The sequence below is a fragment of the Podarcis raffonei genome, chromosome 5 (assembly GCF_027172205.1).
Source record: "Podarcis raffonei isolate rPodRaf1 chromosome 5, rPodRaf1.pri, whole genome shotgun sequence".
In the NCBI taxonomy this organism is placed as follows: domain Eukaryota; kingdom Metazoa; phylum Chordata; class Lepidosauria; order Squamata; family Lacertidae; genus Podarcis; species Podarcis raffonei.
This window is the reverse complement of record NC_070606.1, coordinates 57,504,709-57,529,503: the sequence shown is the minus strand read 5'-3', so window position 1 is coordinate 57,529,503 and position 24,795 is coordinate 57,504,709. Positions and strand designations below refer to the sequence as shown.

The window sequence follows — 24,795 nt, the reverse complement described above, 5'->3', positions numbered from 1 at the left end:
AGGCACAAGGAATGCATTAACATTGTTCTAGTGAAAGGTATTGAGACTGTGAAAGTCAACCAATGTCAAAATGTGCAGACTGGAGAGTATGACATAAGGTAAAGCATATGAAGGGAGTAAACGGACTCTGTCTCTTAATATAAGCAATAAGAGGACACTTAAAAATACAAGAAGCCAATTAAGATCATACAAACAAATTGCATTGCCCCATGCAGCAAGTGGCTGTGGAGACCAAGAGTTTGAGAAGATTCACAGAAGGAATGTGTTGGCATTGGCTAATGTTGTCAGAACCACCTGTTGTAAAGCGAAGTGATCTCTAATTATTTCAGGATGAGACCTTCCGGGGAAGATTATCCAGCATCTGTTCAGTGTATCTTTGCACCTGTCTCAATAGCAATGACCACTTTCAAACTGGGCTATAGAATTTTGATGGATCTGTGGAGATGACAAATTTCTATGCTTTTGTAATATTTCTAAATATATACTGATACAGAAAGTCTTCCCTGGAAAGTGTGTGGGGAAGGGGAGTATTTTGATATTGAAAATAGTTCTCAGTAGCACAACATTGGATAATACCCACCATATTCTTTGTAAGAGCTCCAATATGCTAAAATACTGCAATAGTATTTTGTGTGTTCAGGGATTTTCCACTTTTCCCGCTAAGTGTCATCCCAAGATAACACAGAGAAAGCTGGATTGCTTAATCGTGTTTGACATCAGTGACAGTGTAAATGGTACACCATATATTTCTGCACAAGGTGAACATGTTTCTCTATAACTGGGCATTTGGCTGATTGAACATTCTACTGCCTTTTATATAAGTTTGTGGGAGGGAAATTATTGGTTCATTTTTGTTCTTGTATTTTATGTTCTCATTTTGTGTTTTTATGTTGCAAAATGCCCTGTGATCTTCAGATGAAGGGCAGTATACAAATTTAAAAAATAATAATAATCTGTTTAGGGTGAAGCCTGGACAATGGCAACAGGAATATACAAAATGGCAGTACAACCAGTGGCAGAAAGGCAGGGCATATCTCCTTTCACTCCATCCTATGTATTATTATTGACAAAGGAAAGTGTAAGGATACGTTTTCTCTAAGGGATAAGAATACTTTAGCACCTATGGACCTCCAAACAAATAGCTTACTACTACTGGTTTCCCCAAGTGGTTCCAGGATACTGCAGGGCTGTCTAATCATGATAAATCTCATATTTTATTATATCCAGTCTCTACATGTTATAATTATTTTTGAAGCAATGCATTCTACCTTTTCCACCCAGCCAAGTAATTAAAAAAAATAAATATTCTGTAACCTAGTATGGAAAGTGGAGAGACTTGATACTGTCATCCGGTTTTATTTCTCCTATTGTGCCCTGGTGAAGTTTTAATCTATATATATGTGCCTGCACCTATTGCAGGCTGCTAAATATGAGCTTCAGCAAGCTGGGGCTATGGGACAGAGCCCTCAAGCTAAAATATGGGAATTTAAGCTGTGAGGCAGCTGGTGGAGATATAAATACTGATAGAAGTGATTTCAGAGGGAGTGTTTACCAGCGAATGGGAAATCCAAGGTCATTAAATCATAGGCCAAAGTGGCATCCCAGGTCTTGATATTAAATCTGGAAGGATACTTTATTTCATGTCTATCTGGATAGCGAAGGAAGAAGGCAGAATTTAGGTCGAGCAAAAGCATGCAGGTGTCAGTGAGTGACATTTTGTTAACACAAAGAAAAGCTTAAAAGCAAACTGAGTTTGGCCACCTGGAAGATCTTATTGGGGGTACTGAGCATTTTCCTCTTAGCTTAATCAGTAAGAGCCGCTGACCATGTTGCTTTATGTCAAAAATATTCTATGTCATAAACTGGTGACTATATCAAGAGAAGAGCAGGCTGGGAAAGAGTGAAAGAATTTGCCAAAATCTGGTTTGTTTGAGCCTGTAAGGGCATTTGCAAACTGGCATAATTAACATGTGCATATCTCTCTGTCTGTCTGTCTCTCTGTCTATGTCACACACACATTCTCCCTTCCTCCCTCCCTCTCTCTCTCTCTCTCTCTCTCTCTCTCTCTGTGTGTGTGTGTCTAAGTGTAACCTTATTTTTGCTACAACAGCATGTTTCTTTCCAGTCTAATTTCAGTGGGAGAAGGGGAGGAAAGAAGGCCCCTGTGGGTGTATGGGTGAGTGCCTTGGTGATTTTATAGAATGGCGAGAGTGGCATGAATCTGTTTGGGAAAACTCGATGGCAGTTTTGTTCCTTACATAAAAGACACCCACTCATCCACTTCCAGTGTTATTGGACATGATCCCGGTTATGAAACTCATGACTGGTGCTCACTAAAAACTTGCTCACTGAAGAGAAGTATAAGGACTAACAAGGACACCTTTTCAGAATGGTTGGTTTCTTTTCTTAACTTTGTAGGCCTAAAAACCTCGTACACTGGACTGTGTTGTTAGGAGCCCTTGATCAATAGATCTCACACCTTACCAAGGCAAATAGCTATTAACTGTGGTACACTCTGAGCTCTTCCTTGCAGTCCTTCCAAGACACACACACACACACACACACACAGAGAGAGAGAGAGAGAGAGAGAGAGAGAGAGAGCTGAACCAGGAACTTCCCTCACAAAGATTGCATGGTTTGAGATTGATTTTTATTTTGCAACAGCCTGTGCTTAGAGCGATCTCCATCTTGTGGCAATTGTAGAGAATTTATTCTCTTTCTACTCCTTATTTCACTGTGTTGAGCTTTTCTTAAGCACTCTCTCTTGCTTAACTATTTTCCTTACTATGTACACTTAAAAAAGAAAAGAAAATTTAGAGCTTGGGGTTGTTTTTAAGTCAATCCACCATGAGCATGGTGCTCATTTATATACCATGCATGGTGCACCTTGATAGACTAGCAATTTGAACCAGAGAAGTTAGCCATCGCATTAACAGGTCCTCACTCTGGTGGACTCCTTCTATATAGCACTACAAGGCTGCATCCACATCACACATTTAAAGTCTTGGCTTCGTAAGAGTTTTTTTTTAACCCCAGGTATCTGCAAATACTATTTGGAAATTTAAGAACTTTGTTAGCGGGAGGAACCTAGCAAGCCAATAATGCACAATGTTGAAGTAGAAAATGTGTTAAAATGCAAGAAGCTTCCTGGCTTAGGCATTTCAAGGGAAATTGTGATTTTCTATATTGAAGATACTTTCCAAGAAGAGGGCAGTTTATTATTAAAATGCATCTTTAGTCATGAATAACACACTAGTTGTTGGAAAAATAAATTCACACTAGAAACCAGAAAGTTTTTTTTACTAATGGCCCAAGCTATCTGAACACAATGAATATGCTCAGTTATCCTTCACATCAAGTCTGGGATGATCTTCTAAAATAAGTATGTTAGACCTGAAATAGGAAACATGTGGCCCTCCAAATGTTGTTTGATTGCAGATCCCATCATCCATAACCATTGGCCAAGCTGGTTGGGTTTGATGGGGAGTCCATTAACACCTGGAGGTTCACAGGTTTCTCATCCTGCCTTAGCTATAATGGCTTCCATCTCATAATTATAGGAGTGCTCACTTTAAAAAGTAACACAATGCCAGCATTCTTACAAATGAATGTTTTGAATGGCTATTGATCTTAAGCAGCAAAAAGGGGGATATAAAAATGGGTGTGAGCTCAGCCTCCCGATGCTGTGTAGCAGATCATCTTAACTGGCTGAAGGTACTGAAATAAGCCCAGAACAACTTTTTTTTGTCCTCAACACATTGTAGCCTTGATCTCCTCAGGCAAGCCTTGTTTCCCAAGCAGCCCTGATCTGTTCTGGTTCAGGATAAAGGATAATAAAGATCCTACTGAATTATAGCACATCCCTAATCCTATAATGGAACTTCCTTCTGGTAAACAGAGTTAGGATTGGAGCTTTTGATGTTCCTAGAATTCTTGACAGTGATTCTGGCAGGTGCAGATAGTCTGTATGTTGCTTTGGCAAGGCTCTGTGTTTATTTTCTGTCAAATGCCTAACAAAAAAATAGTGTACCAGTTTCTGAGAACCTGCTGCATGGTACAAATTTTCATCTTTCACACCATTTGAAGATTCTCTGAAGGAACATATCTCAAACTGCAAGGTAAAGCTACACAAATTGACTGGATAGCTCAGTCAGTGAAACATGAGACGCTTAATCTCAGGGTCATAGGTTTGAGCCCCACACTGGGTGAAAGGTTCCTGCATTGCAGGCTGTTGGACTAGATGACCCTCTTGGTCCCTTCCAATTCTACAATTATATTCTATTGACTTACTGCCTTGCACAAGTAATTTCCAGCTTTTCTAACATAAGGACTAGTTTCTCTTATTTCTCTTTTACACTTCTCTTTTCCAGTGTGATGTAGTGGTTAGTGTTGGACTAAGACCTGGGAGACCAGAGTTCATACCCCCCATTCGACCATGAAGCTCATGAGGTGACCTTGGGCCAGTCACTGTCTGCTGTGTTTTCAGAGATGAGGGTTCTGCCATCATTACCCTTCTGTTTCCCAGCAGGCTTTGGTGCAAACTGACACCTGCACAACAGGCCAAAAAAAACCCCATTTGAATGTCTGCTACCTCCTCTCCCCTTTCTATTTTAAGACTTTGACCAGATAGAGAAAACGTCTTCAGCATCACCCATAAGCTACTTTTTCCTCTCCTCACTGCTGTTTACCATCTAGCCTGATTTAGAGTTCTTAAGAACTCAAAAGCTTGCACATTATTTTGTGACACTTTGGTATTTTGGAATTTATCGTTTTTGGAATCTTTTAATACTGCAACTGCAGCTAGAGTGACTTGTATCATAATCACCGGGAACTGTTGTAAATATGTGTGAGCTGGTGCCATCTAGCGAGCTTCACAGTATATGCAAACTTAACTCTTCTGCAGCTAACATGCAGAAGAGTTGCTGTAACAGCCAGACTGGTGTTCATTCACCCTGGCCAAGTTGACTAATTGTGGTAGACTATGGATGCTCATTCTGTTGAAATGTGCTTCCTGTTGAAAGATGAACAACACCTTTGTTCGGATGCTCATCTGAATGTGGGTATTGTCCACCTCCCCTGTTCTGCTTTCAGTGGGATGTGCATGCAGTTGTGGGTCTTCATCCACATTCTGCTTCAACCAGTCCTGCAACTGCATACATGTATAGCTGGCCTGGGAGAGGGGAATGCTAATAGGCAACTAAACCAGGATGGCAAAATAGGAAGTTGACTGGGTAAGGGTTGTGTTCCTTTCTCTCCTGCCTCTTCACATTGAAGGCAGTGTGAGGGTTTTGTCTGCCTCCAGTAATGTTCACTGTGTAGCCAAATTTGATCAGTTTTGGAACTCCCGCCCATCAGAGAGAAATTTGTTCTCCTCGTTGGCGTCTTTTCGACATCAGTCCCCAAAGGCCTTCATCTGGCCTTTGGGGACTGAAGAGATGGTAGGCTGGTTCCTATTCAGTGTGACTTCTGTTATTGGTGCTATTTTGTATACTGTGAGTTCAAATAATATAAAACAATCTCTAGCTTCTCTGCACACTTGCACCGTTTACCTTTTGCTTTTATGACCAGGACAAATGTACATGCTCTCTGCTTCAATGAAATGTGACATCAGTTGCTGAGGGATATGTTTTAATTCAGCCAGAATCCATAATACATACCATAAAACCATGGTAAATGTGAAGCAAATATGGTAAAATATGCACACAAGTTCATCCATGCATACAAGGAATATGGAGAACGGGGTCTGTAAGTCTAGTGGCAAATATACTAATAGAGGAATCAACCAACCAAGAAAGCAATTGTGATTGTAGTTCTACAAACCTTTCAGTAACTTTGTAGAATTAGACAACATCAACATGGAGTATGTCACGTTGAATATGGTGATCTTTGCTTTGAAGCAATCTGAGCATAGGAGTATAGCAAATATTCCCTTCTGAAATAGCTGAAGCTTCCTAATTTACTAGTTGGTATATTTTAATCATTTATTAGCTAAGTTACACTGCCATTCTATTGGAAGAAATTTCCAGTGTGGTTTGTTCCCAGGTAAATAGTGTAGGATTCTTGCTTTTAGCGAGAAAGCTTAGCATTTTTAAAAAACAAAAATGGTTTGTGTTAATAAATCTAGGAAAACTTTCTTGAATCATATTTATTGAATCATTATCACCACCCTCAATTTAGAGTCCCTGCTGCAAATGGTATGCAAACTAACCATGTTTAATCAGAAGCTTAATGGGGTTCACACCCTGTCAACCTTTGGCTGAATAAACAGTCCCCAAATCAGATTTATATATTCCAAAATAAGTAATAAAAATAAAACCCTTTTGGTATTTTGGGGGAGAATATTCATTTTTATTGCCGAGATTCTCCCCATTAATAATGATTGCATTCTGCTTCATATATCTAAGTCTTTTTTAATTTCTTTCCAAGTCCTCACATAATTATCTTTATAGATGTTATGATTATTTACCTATAGCCACACTCCTAAGTACTTCGCTTTTTTCTCTTATTTTCCAGCTGGTAATTTCCCCTATTTTTTTCTAATGCTATTCCTACTGCAAATGATCCCAATACTTAACAATACACAATGTCTGAAAAATTGGTGAAAAGATCTGTCTAAGTTTATCTGGAAGGGGAAGAAACCTAGGATAAAACAAACGATCCTTATCGACATAAAAGACAGGAGGTTTTACACTCCCTGACTTAGAATTGTATTTTGAAGCTGCCTGCCTGTGTTGAATTAAAGACTGGGTATTGCTAGAAAATGCACAGTTGCTAGACTTGGAGGGCCATGATGTCAAATATGGCTGGCATTTGGTACGGCAAAGCTGGAATACGTAAAAGCTTCGCCAATCATGTTATTAGAAAAACCTTAGTATGGAAAAAATACAAAAAAAATTGTTAGAAAACGAAACACCAAAGTGGTTATTCCCAATAGAAGCTGAGACAAGGAAAAGAAATTAATATGAGTGACAACTGGGGTACCGATAATGAATTGCTAGACATCTCAGAAGAAGAACCAAAAATGGGGGGGGGGGGAAATGAAGAGATTAAAGAGTACGTGTTGGACTGGCTAAATTATCACCAAATCAATTCAAAATTTAAGGTAGATAAGAAATTGGGATTCGCAGAAAAACTATCAAAATTTGAAAAAGAAATATTACAATTTAGAGTTAAAAATTTATCTAAAATGTATAGGATATTACTTGATTGGGAAACAAAAGAAGAATTTGTAAAATCATCTGTGATCAAATGGGCACAAGATGTGGGTCATAATATTGATTTGAACCTGCAGGAACAATTGTGGAAAACAAACTTAAAATTCACTGCTAGTTATGCATTAAAAAAGAACTACAGTGGTACCTCTGGTTACATACTTAATTCGTTCCGGAGGTCCGTTCTTAACCTGAAACTGTTCTTAACCTGAAGCACCAGTTTAGCTAATGGGGCTTCCTGCTGCTACCGTGCCGCCAGAGCACGATTTCTGTTCTCATCCTGAAGCAAAGTTCTTAACCCGAGGTACTATTTCTGGGTTAGCGGAGTCCGTAACCTGAAGCGTATGTAACCTGAAGCGTATGTAACCTGAGGTACCACTGTATAAGAATTTAAAAGAAGACTGGACATTATATATAGATTATATGGAAAAATATTATAACAAGAAAATAATCGTAACAGGCTGACAAAAAACACTCAGCAGTAGATGGTACAACGTGGGATAATATAAGGTACCGAAAACAACTTAGTAGAGTAAGAAAATGCAGTTGAAAAGATAGCAGTTAGGAAACCAAGGAAAGAGTGGAAGGGGAGTAAAAACTAAGGTTTATAAGAGTCAAATAAACTTAAGGAATAAGCTATGTTACCATTATTATTCATATATGTGTGTTGTATATATATATGTTTGTTTTTCCCCAATTGTCCTGTGTCTGACTTTAACACAGTATGCGTTGATATGATAAAACAGAAAAGCAAATTGAAAAAGGGAAAAACCCTTTTGGCAGTTGTATTGAGCATAACACCTGGTGGAAAATCAAAAATATGTGGGTGGAAGAAAAGCCGTATATGAGAGAAATAAAATGTAGGTAACTAAAGTCAATGGTATTTCTAGAGGGAGGATATAGTGGGGTAGAAGTAAGCTGTACCAAATTTGGAAGTGGGTGAAATTAGTTTCTGGCTACACCAGTGTGGTGTAGTGGTTAAGAGCGGTAGTCTCGTAATCTGGAGAACCGGGTTCGATTCCCTGCTCCTCCACATGCAGCTGCTGGGTGACCTTGGGCCAATCACACTTCTTTGAAGTCTCTCAGCCCCACTTGCCTCACAGAGTGTTTGTTGTGGGGGAGGAAGGGAAAGGAGATTGTTAGCCTCTTTGAGACTCCTGAAGGGGAGTGAAAGGCGGGATATCAAATCCAAAACTCTTCTTCTTCTCTGTAGTAATACAAATGAATAGCCCTATAAATCTGAGGAAGCCCTATCCTTGTAGCAGAAGGCTTTTACTGCAAGAATGGGTAACATGGCCTTCCAGATATTGTTAGACTTCAACTCCCATCAGTCCCCCCCAGAATGGCCAATGATTAGGGATGGGGCTTATAGTCCATCAACATCCAGAAGACACAGATTCTCCTGTACTGCATAGGCCTCAGTTTTGAACAAATACATGCTGTGAACAGACTCCAGCTGAGGTATGAGGTCGTTGCTCTTCTCACCCAGTGTAAAGCCTGCTGATTAGACCTCCCTAACTATACCCTGGCTTTAAATGAGAGCTATTTTTCTTCCTTGAAGTAACCCCTTATAATTTGATGTTATATCCACAGCTTCGGCCTGCGCTCCCCCCAGATAAGAACCAACCAGCTTCGCTTTTCTTCTGACACACTTCCTAAAGCTATTTTAATCCCATCATTGGACAGCTAATGTTCTCCCCTCTCTACAGAAAGCACTAGGACATAAAATGGGTTGCATTCAAGGTTGTGGATTTTTTGCTGCTGTCCATAGGTACTGGCAAGCAACAGAGACATCACAGTATTCCCATCTGCCTCTGGTGCTCATAGTTAAGTTACAAAAGACCCATGACAATGGTTTTGCAGCGCTCTGTCCTTGTTTTATGCATGCTCTTCTCAAACCAGGGCTTTCCCTAATTTGTTGTGCTAGTGCTTTGGCTGGTGTCCGTTGATTTCCTAACTAATCATGACCAGATCTTTCAGCACAAGCATTTGAGGATCCTGTGCTAACATCAATGGAGGCACCAAAAAATAAGAATGGGAGGACACAGAAGGGACAAAGTTCATATCTAAATGGGTGAGCTGTGTTCCACAGGTTAAGATCACTGAAAGAAAATTAACAGTATAGGTTAATGACAGAAGTCCAGCAATGGGAGACAAATGGGGTCACCTCTTTGTTTAGAGACACTTCAGAGTTGTCACTGCTCTGCCATGCAAAACACTGCATTCTCAGTTATTCCATTGGAGTCTGAGGGAGAGATGGAAGAAGATGCAACTTTCGATGTCAAAAAAGTTTCTTATGAACTGTGGTGTCTTTTCTGCCTTTGTCCAATGTGCCTAATATATTCTGCTATGTAGATAGTGGCTCGTGTCCTTGACCAAAAAGTTTACTTCCCCTTCTTGACACACTTATCCAGCAAACCTTTTACTGAACCAGCTGAAGTAATTTTTGGTCTCTTTCCATTTAGGGAGGCTGCCTGAGAGCCAAATAACGTCACTCCTCTCTTACTTTGGCCTTCCAAGCTTCCCGCAGTGTGGCCTTCACTTTGAAATTTGGTACTTGAAGCACAACTCCAAATTTCCCCTCTGGTTCAGGCAATGTGTGGCCTTGAGGGACGCTGAGTGTGAATCTCTGCAAGGTCCACGCTATAAAGAGGAACAGCTCCATCTTGGCCAGGACTTCTCCCAAACAAACCCGGATACCAGCTCCAAAGGGAAGATAACTGGGTGAGGGAGAGGCGATTCTCTTCCCATCCTTATCCAGGAAACGTCCTGTGTGGGAGGAAGAGCACACATAAACATATCCCCAGAAAACATAAATAAAACATAAACTGATACCATACAAGAACTTGGCTGGAATATCTCTATAGACCAGATGAAGGGAAACTTTGACCCTCCAGATGTTGCTGAGTTATAACTCCCATCATCCCTGGTCCTTGGCCATGCTTGCTGAGGCTGATGGGAGTTGTAGTTCCTATGCTACCAGATCATGTTCATGGTTCTTGTATTCCTTAATGAGCCGCTTAACAAGTTGGGTCCAGGACACCTCGTACCTGATCCCTTATATCCCTGCTCAGGCACTAAGGCCTTTTGGGGGAGTCACTATTAGTGGTTCCTCATGGCTCAGATGCATGGCTCATACATTCAGTACTGTGGGCCCAGTTTTGTGGCAATCCTGTCTTCCTGTTGCACTTTTGACACCTACTGAAGACTTTTTTAATTATTCTAGCAGGCTTTCTGAATGAATTCTGATTTTATTGTTTTAACTCATTTTTAGTCTTATTATAATGCTCCTCCAGTATTGCTGTGATCAAGCAGTATACACAGTGTTGAAATAAACAAATATTTGGAGGGCTGAAGGCTCTTCACATCTGCTACAGACCCTTCCCAAATGTGCCCGTGGACAGTAATTCTATAACGCAGGACCAGGGAGTCCCCCACACCTACCACCCCCCTGTCCCCCCTGAAACAGTACTTCTGTCTTGTCAGGGTTCAACTTCAATCTGTTAGCTGCCATCTATCCTCCAACTGCCTCCAGACACTCACACAGGACATTCACCACCTTCGCTGGTTCTGATTTAAAAGAGAGGTAGAGCTGGGTGTCATCTGCATACTGATGAACACCCAGCCCCAAGCCCCTGATGATCTCTCCAGCGGCTTCATATAGATGTTAAAAAGCATGGGGTAGAGGATAGAGTCCTGAGGTACCCCACAAGTGAGAGCCCAGAGGTTTGAACACTCATCCCCCAACACCACTTTCTGGGCACGGCCCAGGAGGAAGGAGCGGAACCACTGTATGACAGTGCCCCCAGCTCCAGAAGGATGTCATGGTTGATGGTATCAAAGGCCGCTGAAAGATCCAGCAGAACTAGGAAACAACTTTCATCGTTGTCCCTAGCCCGCCAGAGATGTGACCAAGTCAGTTTCAGTTACTGGGCTGGAAAAGGAATAGAAAAAGTGTGTTGAAAATCCACCCTGCCCAGACAAAAAGGGAATTTAAGCAGCACACACACGCCAGGAGGCAGTGCGGCAGACTCACCTGGATTAAATTCCCCTGGCTTGTCCCACTCTTTCTCATCATGGTGAATGGACCACAGGTTAATCACAACGTGAGCTCCCTTAGGAATGTCGTATTTCCCAATGCTGCAGAAAGACAAAGGCTATCAGTGGCTTCCTCTTAAAAAGATAAAGGTAAAGGACCCCTGACAGTTAAGTCCAGTCACGAATGACTGGGGTTGCAACGCTCATCTCGCTTTACTGGCCGAGGGAGCCGACATTTGTCCGCAGACAGTTTTTCTGGGTCATGTGGCCAGCATGACTAAGCCGCTTCTGGTGAAACCAGATCAGCGCATGGAAATGCCATTTACCTTCCCGCCGGAGCGGTACCTATTTATCTACTTGCACTTTTTTGGTGTGTTTTCAAACTGCTAGGTTGGCAGGAGCTGGGACCAAGCAATGGGAGCTCACCCCATTGCGGAGATTCGAACCGCCAACCTTCCAATTGGCAAGCCGTAGGCTCAGTGGTTTAGACCACAGCACCATCCGCTTCCTCTTACTGATGCCCTTATGTCTCCTTCCGCACCTCAGCTTTGCAGCAGATCTCACTTTTGGAAATGGACTTTACCTTGTATCTGCCAGTGCCTCGTGTGGGATAAGGAGTGGAGCTACAGGCCGGATGCGCAGAGTTTCACTAATGGTAGCGTCCAAATAAGGCAAGTGCTGCCGGTCATCAAGCTGAGGATATCTGTTAAAGCCAAGTTTCTGATCCAGTTCCTCTTGGATCTTTTGTTGCACCTGGGAAGTGTGGAAGAGTTAGACAAATCAGACAATGAGAGCAGCAGGTTAGGAAGTCTCTCTTTCCCCCCTAATTTCTTTAACTGTCGGCCTCACCATTTTTCTTACAGTTGGGCGACTCAACAGTGGAAAGAAAGCTACTGCCTCTTCATGTACTTTTGAAATAGGGCTTCATGTATTAATTCCTTTGCTCACGCAGTAGGTGTGAGAAACTACACCGCTAGTGGATAACAGCTTTTCCACTTCCCATTTACCAAGACCTCCTGTGCTAACAGAGGGGTGTGTGAAGCTATGGTATTGCTTGTTTGGGGAGGGCTGGAACATAAGGGAGCCATTTTTAATTACTGTATGCATCAGTGTGCATCAGTGTGTGGATTGGGTGATTCCCCCTCTCCATGCCTCTAAAAATGGTGCAGTCCCATGAAGACAGGTCACTTCCCGATAGGAATGAGCAAATCTTTCAATTTCAGTTTCTCTCAGTTTCTCATTTTAAATTCAGTTCCACATCCTTTTGTGATTTTTTTTTAAAGTCCTCGTGAAAATTCATCAGCATTTTAGCACAAATTTCTCCCAGTGTGTACATTTTTGTATACAATTTTGCCCAAATATACATTTTTTGCAAAGCAATTCCTCCCCCCAAATATAATGCACTTTTCTGTATTATTTTAACTAATACATGCATTTATATGTATACTTTACCCTAGTATATGCACTTTTGGTACCCATTACCTGGCAGGAGAACTGCATTGCATAATTCAGCATTGCAATAATTTTGAAGGGTGGCTTTCTTTTGGTTCTCATATTGTTTCCGAAAGTGTGAATTAGATAGGTTCACCTTTAAATGAGAACGGCATCAAAATTCTCCCCCATCCCTATTTCCATATGACCTATTTATTGAGCATTCATCCTGACTTGTTTGCATTAGTTGATATTGACTGTTTCATAGAATCATAGAATTGTAGGGTTGGAAGGTACCACGACTGTCATTTAGCCCAATTCCCTACAATGCAGGAATCAACGTGGGGCTTGAACCTGCATAGGATTGCACTTTATACTACTCTTCTCTGTCTTGTTCACATAACACACTGTCAAGAATCCCCAGGAATTTGGGCAGGACTAGAGGAGCTGTACCTCTGGGTAGTGCAGGAGATAGAGCACAATCCACTTCAACACAGTTGTGGTCGTCTCCACACCAGCTCCAAAGATGTCAGCCACTGTCATGAGCAGGTGGTCGTCCGTCAGCTCCTGCCCAGGCAACAGATGACTGTTGTTGTTTTCCATGTTGAGTTTCGCTCTCAGGAGTACGTTTAATAAACAATTGGCAGAATCGTCATCGCTGAACATTTCCTGGGTAGAAGATGAAAGCAACTGTGGGCTAAGATCGAGCGACAATTTAAGATCTAGGCCATCATCTACCTACCCCCAACCCCCAAACAACTACTGTCATAAGTCTTTAAAAATGCCAGCTGCCAGCCGCTGCCACTGTCAGACCTCCCCCAAAACACATAAGAGGGAAATAAAATATAAAATACAAATCTTGTTTTAAAATTCTGAAGCTGTGACTATATGCCCACTAATTTGAAATAAATTCTGTTGAGATCAATATAACATTTTGGAACATGGGCAAAAGTATCATGAAATGGGCGAGTCAGTATAGATTAGGGTTTTTTATATATCTAATGGCTGCAGTCCTGTCCTGCAAAGCCTATTTGCTTGGAAGTAATTAACACTGTAATGGTTCAGCAGCCAGCAATTTTTTAGGGAACATGAGTGTTTTATTTGTTTATTGTAAATTGAGCCTTACACTGCAAGACTCTGTCTATTGAGAAGTATGTCCCACTGAGCTCAATAGCACTTACTCTCTGGTATTGCAGCCTGATCATTCTTATTATTCTTATTCTTATTATTTATATACCGCCCTATACTTGGGTGTCTCTTGGGCCAGCCCTGATCTCTGCCCATACGTTAAATGAATGAATGAATCTTAGTCACTGTGAAAAGTGACTTTGACTTTTATGGAGGTGAGAAGCTCAGAGTAGCATTTTTTAGTTTCACAAGAAGAATAAACTTGTGAGGTAGATTAGTGCCCAAGGCTACCCTGAACATTAATCAAAGCTGAGCAAGGATTTGAAACTGGCTTTCCCGCAGCTAACCCCAAAAGTATAACCACTGTCTTGACATGAAGAACACAGTAATGCCCGGCCACACAATCCCATTGTTGATGCCACCAACAGCACCTGATATTCCAGATCTGTTATAGTGAGGGTAATATGGTTTGCCCATGAGTCTGATTATTATTGTTGTGAACCATTCTGGGAATGATTGCGGTTCACAAATGATATATAAAATATTGTATTTCTTCTTAAATGACTGGGCTTCAAAGGACATGACAGCAAAGCATGTAGGATCTTTCTGTTCTATGTGCTCTGTCCAATTTAACATTTCTTACTGTGCCAACATCCCCCCATCTTCCTGGTTTAGGACACCTGGTGACTGAGAGCTCCAGAACTGAGGCTTCTTTCCACTTCTGGGCCTATTGTTAAAAAGGTGGGAGAAGGTAAGACGTAGAGTCTTGAAGCAGGATCCTTCTTTATGCACACATCTTTCTCTCCTTCCCTTTTCTCTCATCATCCAAAATTGTGTTCTGATTGTGATTCATATTGGAGTACCATTTTCATCTTTGCTATGATGCTCATTGCTTTTATCCACAGATCCTTCCATCTCCATGGAACAGCTTTCTCTCTTTTGCTGGGTTTGCTACTCTATGCATCTCTTTACCCTGGCTTTTGAGACTTGAGGTGCATATTTTTAGGACCCACCTTCTGTGTGTGTAAGTTATTTTTAAGTGTTTTTAATATTGTGTTTTAATTGTTGTAACCCACCCTGGGACCTTAGGGTGAAGTAAAGGTAATTAATAACAATAATATTAAGTTTATTCTACTTACTTTATGTTTTGCAAACTTCTGCTGTAGGAGCTGATCTCTTGCTTCCACACACTTCCTCAGCAGTACCAAGTCTTTATTGGGAAAGAACTGGAGAAAGAAACAAGCATAATGACAATTCTTTTCCTGTCTGCAGAAAATAATCCCCTCTCCAGAGCTCTTGTGTTAATCCCTGCCACTAAGGGTTATGTAGCAGACAGATCTGTTCCATGTAATGTAGACTGTGATCTGACTAGATGCTTCTGGCATCCTGCACATGTCTCAAAATCCCTGTAAAGTGGTACCTCGGGTTACATATGCTTCAGGTTACAGACTCTGCTAACCCAAAAATATTACCTCGGGTTAAGAACTTTGCTTCAGGATGAGAACAGAAATCATGCAGCGGCGGCGCAGCGACAGCAGGAGGCCCCATTAGCTAAAGTGGTGCTTCAGGTTAAGAACAGTTTCAGGTTAAGAACAGACCTCCAGAACGAACTAAGTACTTAACCCGAGGTACCACTGTATAACTTAGTATGATTTCTCTTCCAGTAAAACCTCATGGGTCTCTATTCTGACTTTCTATACGCTGCAAAGATTGACATGACGTGCACGCACATGGAAGTACAGAATATCTGCATCAAATATATCCCATTGAAACAAGTAACTATGGATTTTGCCCCGTCAAAGAACACTATCTGTCTGTCTGTCTGTCTATCTATCTATCTATCTATCTATCTATCTATCTATCTATATATATCTATCTATCATCTATCTATCGTATCTATCTATCCTAAAAGAGTACCTAACCCTCTCTCCTCAACCTCTCTTAATGAAGAATGGCAAATCAGGTGAAAATGTGTTATTTAGTTGCTAGCCCTTCCCACCAGCTCTCACCTGAAGCCAAGGGAAGATATCCAACATGCTCTCCTTGGCTACAGTATCCACAATGCCTTGGCTATATTGGAGCATGGACTCAAACTCAGGGTCTCCACGCTGGTAGGATGAGTTAAAGCAGATGGTGCACACCACATTAGTAACAGCACGTGCCAGTTCAGGTGCCATGTCCAGAGGCGAATTCTGTTTAGCACTCAGAAGTTCACACAAAGTAGCTGCTTCTTGACAGACTAAAAGAAGAGATGCATGAAGGGATGTTAAAACCTTTAGGAGCTAGAAGAAGGTGGTTATGAATAAAGATGAAAGGATGAAACTGAGGGACATTGGCAACCCAGATTTGGAGATGGGGCAACTTTGAAATAGACAGGGTAATCCATCAGATAAGAATGCTGGTTCCACATTGGGAGACAAGGGTTCAAAGCCATTTCCTCCACAAACTTGCTAATGGCTTTGTCAGGAGGTCATTATCTTTCTGAAGTGACTATACTACTTCCCATATTAAGAATCCTTGCTGTCTGGGTAGCTATTCTATTGTTCCTGACATGCGCAGTATAATTTGAGATCTTGTCTATTCTTGTTTTACTTTTTTTTTAGCAGAAAGAGACTGATAAAAAGTATTTCTTTGGCCACACTGCAAGTAAGTTCTGACCACTACCACTAAGTCACAGTAAAGGACAAAACAAGACGATGCCCTGCACTAAGAATTTTGTACAGTCTCCTTCCTGCTCCCCTTTCCTCCCATATGATACTTCCAATCTGATGCAGGCTGAGAAAATTAATTCCTATACGTATAGAAGACAATCAGAATCATAGCTGCTCCTCCCTGCAAAGAGTTTTCTTCTTAATTGACCCCAAAGATTGGCTGCAATATATTAGGGGGTCATAGGGGCATGCCTAGAAGGGATGTGATCCAGTACATTATATCTAATTTTCTTTGTCCCAGTGATCATGTGTTTCCTATAGTTATTCAACTGGGACATCCTGCTTTATATATTTATTTTTGGTTGCTCTTTGAGATTATTTATATTCTGTTAGACCTTTTCACATTATATAATACAGGTGTGGGTTTTTTTTGTTTTGTTTTGTTTTTTAAAAAACCATTACACTACAAATCCATGATTCACCTGAACCCCAGTAGTCTGTGTGATGAGAAGAATATATAATACTGTACAAAGAAAATATTTGTAAGGAAATCCGATTGCTACTCCTAAAGTTGCAGGTGCCTAATACATGCCTGAAATTATTCAAAGTGTAGTTCTAGAAAGATAATGCTCCCTCCCCAAAAGAGCACAGTTGCTCCAGCATAAACCAGCATGTGGCTATAAGATGGAATTCTACCTTTGAAAGGTTTAGGCAGCCAAACACAACTGCACCCAAACTCTGTACCAATGGTTGGAAACAGACTTAACATTCAGAGCAAGCATAGATACGCTTAGAACTGGGAATGGGTGCACACTTCCTCTAGTTCTTTTTCCCCTGCACCTTCACTCCTGAATGGACACACATAATTTAATTTGGTTGCCACCCCTCTGCGCTCCCCCCCCCCCATGTTTCAGGTGGACTTTCACACTGCTTTATCTGCTTAAAAAATTGTTTGAAACTCTTTTTAAAAAACATTTTTGCACATAACTATCATTTTTCTATTTCAATATCTGTTCTGAGAAGGCAAGTAAGGAGGTGGTTTCAAGAGTGATGCAAGCACCAGCTGATCAGGGAGTGATGGCATAAATCCAGTTTCAGCTGCAACCTGGAAAAACAGATTCCTCCCTAAGCTCAACCTGAGGTTTGTGGTGTGTGCCTAAATTCTGGTGATGTGTATATTTGCACTCTGGCTGGAGGAGAATGAACACTGCTCTGAAAATAAAGGCTTAAAGTGTTATTCAGCCAAAGAGGAGCAAATTACCCTAATGTTTTGGCCACAAGAGTCATCACTAGGATCTTCTCTCCTCAGCTCCCTTCTTGGAATTCTCTTACAGCAATCCCAACATTTCCTTTGTTTACTTACTGATTTTCTCCAGGGCCAGAGAACCCTTTCCAAACATGGAGAGTGCAGAATGTGCCAGCTTGCGCTGAACTTTCCAGACTGGGCTGTAATTGCCAAATGCAATGTCTTTTCCGTTTCGAGTCAGCAAGTCTGTTGTCACCTTGAATCAATGAAGAAGAAAACTTAACAGCATTGTAGTTTTATTTTACTTGGAAGGAGGAAAAACACAAACAACTATTTTCATCAGATTCATTCTTCTGCATTTGATTAAAATTTACTTTTTAAAGCCACTTCAGACCGAAAAGTTATTCACAATATCACTGATACAGGTTTGTTATTCCCTAAATATTATGGCTTAAAATGGGCAAATATATGCAAACCAGTTTTGTATGTTAAAAGCCTATTTCCTCCCAGAATTGTTCTCTTTTTACAGAAGAGAGGATGTTCCTTCATCCTGGAATTAAAACAGATTTCGGCTGCAGTCCTATAGTCGGCTGTAAGTAAGCTCTAGTGAATGTAATGGAACTTACTTCTGAATACAGTGGTACCTCGGTTTACGAACTTAATCCATTCCAGAAGTCCGTTCTTAAACCAAAACCATTCTTAAACCGAGGCACACTTTTCCTAATGAGGCCTCCCGCTGCCAGTGCCCTTCCACCATTTGGCTTCCGTTCGTAGACCAAGGTAGAGTTCACAAACCGGGACACTACTTCCAGTTTTGTGGAGTTCTTATATTGAATAGTTTGTAAACAGGGCTGTTCTTAAACCAAGGTACCATTGCAGACATAATACTGCAACATTAGTGCCTTTTCATCTGTATATTAGGGAACCTGCATTCATGCTGAAGAGGTATGAGGGTGTAATTTAAGAAGTGCAGCAAATCGTTTATTTATTAAAATTATTTTATTGAATTGTTAAAAAATGCTACCTTAACAAGAAAATGAAGAATCAAACACTTTCTGGTTTACATTTCTGATTCTTTGTTTTCTTTATTTTTGTTACGGCTGCACTTTTTTTTTAAAGCAAAACAGAAGGTGCAGCAATTTATCTGGGTCATAAAATTGGGAAATTCTTTGAAAGGTTATTAAATGTTGCATATTACTCAGAGGCCAAGACCAGTAATTCATAAAGCACTCTGGAACCATTCCAGCGCTGCAGATCTTACAATCAGCCTTGTTTTATGGCATAGTCAAGTAGTTTTGCTGTTGGATTTTGTATATATATACATCCCTCTTCAAAGTCAACATCCTAGGAGAAGAACCTAAATGATTCCCAGACATCAGAAAGGTAGGAAAACAAAATATATGAACATGCCACTTTGTCTAAGGCCACAAATTATATTTGATTAAAGAAAGGCGGAAGTACTACCTAGAACTCAGCAAACATTAATTTATCATACTAAAGGAACTACATAGCTCACGATCCATATCTATGTATTTTAAACTGAATGAATATTTACTGTGTAATGTCTATAATGCATATAGATCATAAGCACTTAGACATGCCAAGGCTAATATTTCAATGAAAAATAAGTATAATCAGTGGCGTAGCGTGGGGGTGCAGGGGGGGCCAGCCGCACTGGGCGCAACATCTGGGGGGGGCGCGCTCGCCGCCTCCGGAGTCGCTGAAGAGCCTCGGGCACAGGCTGTAGCAGAGCCCCATGTCTCGCGGAACCGATGAGCTGTGCGCGCGTCCAGGCTGAAGGCATCCGGCAGGCAGCGGCTCTCAGCGCTCGCCGCGGTCCCCGCACGTCAGGGCCGCGGAGGGCGCGCCAGGCAGCCCCTCCTCACAGCCCCGCCGCTGCTGCAGCTGCTGGGCCATGTTGCATTTTCCTCGCCTCTCTGCCCTCCTCCTCCGGGCAAGCGGCGTCGTTTGGGCGGCAGCGCCAGCGGCAACTCGCCTCAGATCACCTGACACGGACCCGCCGCCGCCGCCGTGGCTACCTTACCATAAATACCCCAGCCCAGGCAGCAGCAAGAAGAAGCTGGCAGCAGCGGCAGGTTAGGGGTTAGGGGGTGCAAATTACTTGCCTTGCCCCGGGGGCTGACAACCCACGCTACGCCGCTGAGTATAATCTAAAAGTAAGATGCATGAAAGCATTTGCTTCTTCACCTCTTCTCCTTGAAAGTTAAGAAAAGTATAGGACAGAAAAGGGTTATAATCAACCAGAAACTGCCTATCAGAATCTGCCTCTTCCTGGCTATGCTGCTGCTCTCCAGATAGTTTTTCTCTCTTTTTGTATTGGGTTACAAAGACAAGTTCATAGGAGTGGCAAGGCAACAGCTCAGTGGTGAAACACATGCTTTTTATGCAGAAGGTGCCAGTTTCAGTCCTTGACAGCTGCATTAGAAGGATCTTAGGTATTGGCAAGAAATCTGCCAAAGCCCTTGAGTGCTGCTGCAAATCAGAGTAGAGAATACTGTACTACAGGTATCAATAATCTTATTCAATAAACCAGTTCCAGAAATTTATAACCTGCAGTTAACTCAGCAACCCAAGTAGTAACTCTTCCTTAGGAACAAAATGGGTGATGCTTTCGTTCAAGGAGCACAGAAGCCCACTTGTATCATGCTCTGAAGAGCAAATGCATGTTCATAGAATTATAACAGTTTTCGCTGAGGGCAAAATGCAATGTGATAGAGCAAGCCATGACTGCTCACCTCATTTCCCATGCACAATCGCTCATGTAAATTTCAGGTATATTTCTTCTAGCCTAGCTCAATCCTAGTACCCTGTTCTGCGCTGGAGATAATGTTTCTGGGATGACTGAACACAGAGGAGAGGTTAGAGGATTCAATGCTCATCACCTGTATGTCCCTTTTCATGTTAAAACCACCCTGTTTTCTGCTGCAGACATCAGGTCATAACTTAACAATATACAGTGGTACCTCTGGTTACGAACTTAAAAGAACATACAGTGGACGCTCGGGTTGCGAACGTGATCCGTGCAGGATGCACATTCACAGCCCGCAGCGTTCGCAACCTGCAGCGGTGCATCTGCACATGCGTGGGTTGCGATTCGGCGTTTCTGCGCATGCACAAAGTGCAATTTAGCGCTTTTGCGCATGCACAACTGTCAAAACCCGGAAGTTACCCATTCCAGTACTTCCGGGTTTCGGCGGTCCGTAACCCAAAAAAATGCAACCTGAAGCGTCTGTAACCCGAGGTATGACTGTACTCTGTTGTTTCATCACCTCTTCCGCTCTACCCATCAGATTTCATGGCTTAGAAATAAGGAAGACACTTGTAGCTTGCTTACCTTTTGAGGTCTGCCACCAAAGATCTTCCCTTTCTTAAGCAGCACCTCTTTGGCATGGGTATAGTCGTGGACCACTACTACATAACTGGAGCCCATGTACAAGGAGTAGAGGCTGCCATACTTCTGCTGCAATCTGTGGAAAAAGAGATGGTACTGGGTATGTCCAATAAAATAAAAGAGGCTTCCGATGACTGGCAGGGATGGCAGGCATCTGGGGTAGTTTGCCTTGGGCTCCAGTTTCCCTTTTGCCATCCTCCAGAAGGATAGGAGAGCCAGCCCCAAGAGTAAGGCAGCCAGTAGAACAGTCATTGCCCCAGGTGGTTTGCTGCTTGGTCAGCAATCAAAGAACAAGAAGACAAAGGGAAGCAATGTCCCTGCAACAGCCAAGTTACAGCTCTTATAACGGTTTGTAGTCACATGCTTTTACCTTGGGGGTGTGCCAGGCCTTGCTGGACAACCCATGGGAGATAGCAGTAATCTGAAGCACGAAGGCTAGCCTTGCCTCCTGCTAAAAAAAGAGAAAAGCAGTAACAAAGTGCAAAACTCTTTAGCGGATCTGAGCCAAATATACAATCAAAGATATGCAGTGGGAAATGCATAAGTAAGGGTTATTTGGTTTAATTAAAATGTATAATCTACTTTCCCATTCTAAAAGCAGTCCTCAATATCCCCATAATACATTCCAATATGGGGTAGCCATATCCCCCCCAATTTGTTCATGAAAGACACAAATCTAAGCTGTCAAACTCAATTCTCTATGGAAGTTCTAAACTGGGGTGTCTAAGGTTTCTTAATGCAAAGCAGAATTTATTAATTATCCCTCTATTGGCTGATACGTTTATGCTCACAGCTTACTTTAAAAACAACATAAAGGGCATTAAAAGGTAGCAGATCTAAAAATGCAGCATAAAAATAATTCAATAGGACCAGTTCAAAAAAGGACACAGACTGGGAAAATAAAATTACCTGGTGTGGTGAAGGTATCAGAGTGGGACAGCATTCCAAGGCTGTGTGCTACCACTGAAAAGGCCCTTTCATTATGACAGGCTAGTCACGGCAATTACTAAAGCCAGAATCCAAATGTTTCACTAGTGCAAGGAGTTTTAGCTGTGTGATAGAACTTCCATACACTCTCATTTCTGCTTGTGGCTCCTGGGGATTTTAGGGGGTGGGTCATGGAAAGAAGAAAAGGTGGGAAGGTTCCACCGTGCAGATACAGTGGTACCTCGGGTTAAGAACTTAATTCTTTCTGGAGGTCCGTTCTTAACCTGAAACTGTTCTTAACCTGAAGCACCAGATTAGCTAATGGGGTCTCCCACTGCTGCCGTACCGCCGCAGCTCAATTTCTGTTCTCATTGTGAAGCAAAGTTCTTAACCCGAGGTACTATTTCTGGGTTAGCAGAGTCTGTAACCTGAAGCATCTGTAACCTGAAGCGTCTGTAACCTGAGGTACCACTGTAATGTTAGTTGCTGAAATTGCACTTCCAAGCTTGTGTCACAGGAGAGCTCAGTGAATTGTTTTGGCAACTCATATCTTGTGGCACCTTAAAGACTAACACATTTTAAATAATGGTATAAGTATAAGCTTTCAGGCACTTTACTTCATTGGATCAACCGATGAAGTGGACAATGGTCCATGAAAGCTTATGCCATAATAAATTTGTGAGTCTTTAAGATGGCACAAAATATCTTCCCCTTGAGACCAGCTTTCTATGACATCCCCATCTCCAGGTGTCAGGGTCCATTTTGACAGTTGTGAACACTGCCATCCCTTGGGGGTCACTATTTCTTGATACTTCTCAAGGTGACAGCTGAGGGACGCTGCCTTCTGAAGTAATGACAAGATCAAAGCTGAATGTTCTGAGACCCCAGATAAGTTATGCAGTTGGATACTGCTATGGCTAAGGCTGGTACTGTCATTTCCCCATATCCATTCTGCCTAATTTCCATTGCAACCTTGGAACAGTCTCAGCTGAATTTGCGTAGGCAGATAAATACAGTGGTACCTTGGGTTACATACGCTTCAGGTTACATACGCTTCAGGTTACAGACTCCGCTAACCCAGAAATAGTGCTTCAGGTTAAGAACTTTGCTTCAGGATGAGAACAGAAATCGTGCAGCGGTGGCGCGGCAGCAGCGGGAGGCCCAATTAGCTAAAGTGGTGCTTCAGGGTAAGAACAGTTTCGGGTTAAGAATGGACCTCTGGAACGAATTAAGTACTTAACCCGAGGTACCACTGTATGTAGCATTTTCATGTGTATTGTTTACTGTAGATATCTATTTCTCCCATTTAGGCTTCTTAAGTTGGCCAAAATAGCAATTGGAAGCTTGCATGAAAGTGAGGATGCAGAGGTGATACCAGTAACAGTTGGTGAGGTGGGGCAGCGTTGCTCACCAGGCTTCCCAACCCTGAGTGTCACTCCCAGTTACCAGGAGAGGGAAGGATGCAGCGGCAAGGAGCTTGGTGCAGTGTGAGCATAGTGGCAGGTACATCAGATTGGTTCTGCCACTGCACTTGCCACTGCTCTTGCACTAAGCTCCTCACTTTCTCCCCTTCTTGCTGTCGGTAACGGGCAGAGATGCTTGATGTTGGGAAGACAGGTGAGCGGTGCTGCTTCTCCTGCAAGGAGAAAACTAGCCCAGCAGGGAGATTACTGGCACAGAACATTTCTCCAGGATGTGTTCATTTTCTCCTTCCAGGGAGTTTTTATATGCAGGCAAAGACAAAAGTGTTGTTTCCTACCATGAAGTGCTGGCTGCAGCCCATTCTTTCACCTCAGTGCTCTACCACCTCCTTTCACTACAGGTTTAGCTGACAACTATTAATATTTTCATACAGTGTCATGTCTGCACTTGGCATTTTACAAAGAATGAGCAGAAAGGTCCCTGACCAAAGGAGCTTAAAACAGTAGTTCTTGAAGGGTGTGGTACACCACACTGGTGTGATTGTGAGTGCCTCTCTGGTGTTTCTGCTTTGTCGCTTTTAATTTGATTAAACATTTGTATTTTATTGGCTGGGATTGTGATTCTGTTTTCTGTTCTCATTTATATCTGAGTATCTTGGTTGAGGAGGGGTGTGTGTGTGTGTGTGTGTGTGTGTGTGCGCGCGCGCAAATAAATAACTTTGTGTGAAGAAGCGGTGATCCTGAGAAATAAATAATAATGGGGAAGGACATGTCCCCATTACTTCTTAATGTCTGACTGTGTGGGTCTGACAGACTGAGAACACAACATCCGTAAGATCGTGGCCTGGACCCTCTGGGAGAGCGGTTTCGCCGTCTTGCCTTTTCACCTGTTTTGCCCTTTCTCGCTCGCCGTCGTTGCCGTTCACGTGGGAGACGGGCTTGTTCGGGCGGGTGACATTACCAAGATGGCGGCACCCTCAGCTGCGAGCGCTGTGGACGTTCAGACTCGATTCGGCCACTCGGTGAAGGGACTGTTGACCGAGAAGGTGACCAGCTGCGGCACGGATGTCATCGCCCTCACCAAACAGGTGCTGAAGGGTTCTCGGAGCGCCGAGGTGAGAGAGACTACGAGGCCCAGAAAGCACTGCGCTGGGGCAACACTTTAGACCGGCAGCAGGGGAGCGCAATGCATGGTGGGATTTGTATTCTCTGTGGGATGCCGGCAGCTTTGGAACTGCTCCAGCTTCCTAGCGCTTTAAGAGGGGTGTAGTGCCCTAGGCATGGGGGTTGGGGGGTTGGACAGCAGCTGAGTAGTGCTTTCCATTGTACT

At 42.4% G+C, this 24,795-nt stretch overlaps 2 protein-coding genes and 2 long non-coding RNA genes across 6 annotated transcripts in view; 3 read left to right on the top strand and 1 right to left on the bottom strand.

Moving 5' to 3' along the window:
• Positions 1-5,611: 5,611 nt before the first annotated feature.
• On the bottom strand, positions 5,612-24,408 carry LOC128414286 (steroid 17-alpha-hydroxylase/17,20 lyase). 3 transcript variants are annotated; one of them, XM_053389343.1, is made up of 11 exons: positions 24,353-24,408; positions 21,488-21,565; positions 21,061-21,193; positions 17,823-17,961; positions 15,818-16,047; positions 14,948-15,034; positions 13,134-13,349; positions 11,833-12,002; positions 11,248-11,351; positions 8,407-9,980; positions 5,612-8,163 (listed from the first exon to the last, which is right to left on the bottom strand). In XM_053389343.1, the coding sequence occupies exons 2-10, from the start codon at positions 21,520-21,522 to the stop codon at positions 9,703-9,705; spliced, it is 1,392 nt and encodes a 463-aa protein (XP_053245318.1). In that variant the 5' UTR covers positions 21,523-21,565; positions 24,353-24,408; the 3' UTR covers positions 5,612-8,163; positions 8,407-9,702. The 3 variants fall into 3 exon arrangements, with proteins under 3 accessions (XP_053245318.1, XP_053245317.1, XP_053245319.1); XM_053389342.1 differs by lacking the exons at positions 21,488-21,565; positions 24,353-24,408 and having other exon boundaries at positions 21,061-21,428; XM_053389344.1 differs by lacking the exons at positions 5,612-8,163; positions 8,407-9,980; positions 21,488-21,565; positions 24,353-24,408 and adding an exon at positions 9,989-11,145 and having other exon boundaries at positions 21,061-21,428.
• Positions 14,508-18,091, top strand: LOC128414292 (uncharacterized). The gene is made up of 2 exons (XR_008330635.1): positions 14,508-14,836; positions 17,836-18,091. It is a non-coding gene; the product is annotated as an uncharacterized LOC128414292 (long non-coding RNA).
• Positions 21,408-24,070, top strand: LOC128414294 (uncharacterized). Its single transcript, XR_008330636.1, has 2 exons — positions 21,408-23,062; positions 23,307-24,070. It is a non-coding gene; the product is annotated as an uncharacterized LOC128414294 (long non-coding RNA).
• Positions 24,182-24,795, top strand: part of BORCS7 (BLOC-1 related complex subunit 7) — a 12,795-nt gene continuing 12,181 nt past the window's right edge. The window contains exon 1 of the mRNA XM_053389357.1: positions 24,182-24,580. Coding sequence (XP_053245332.1) covers positions 24,431-24,580 — 150 coding nt within the window. The 5' untranslated portion in view covers positions 24,182-24,430. The remainder of the gene's footprint in view (positions 24,581-24,795) is intronic.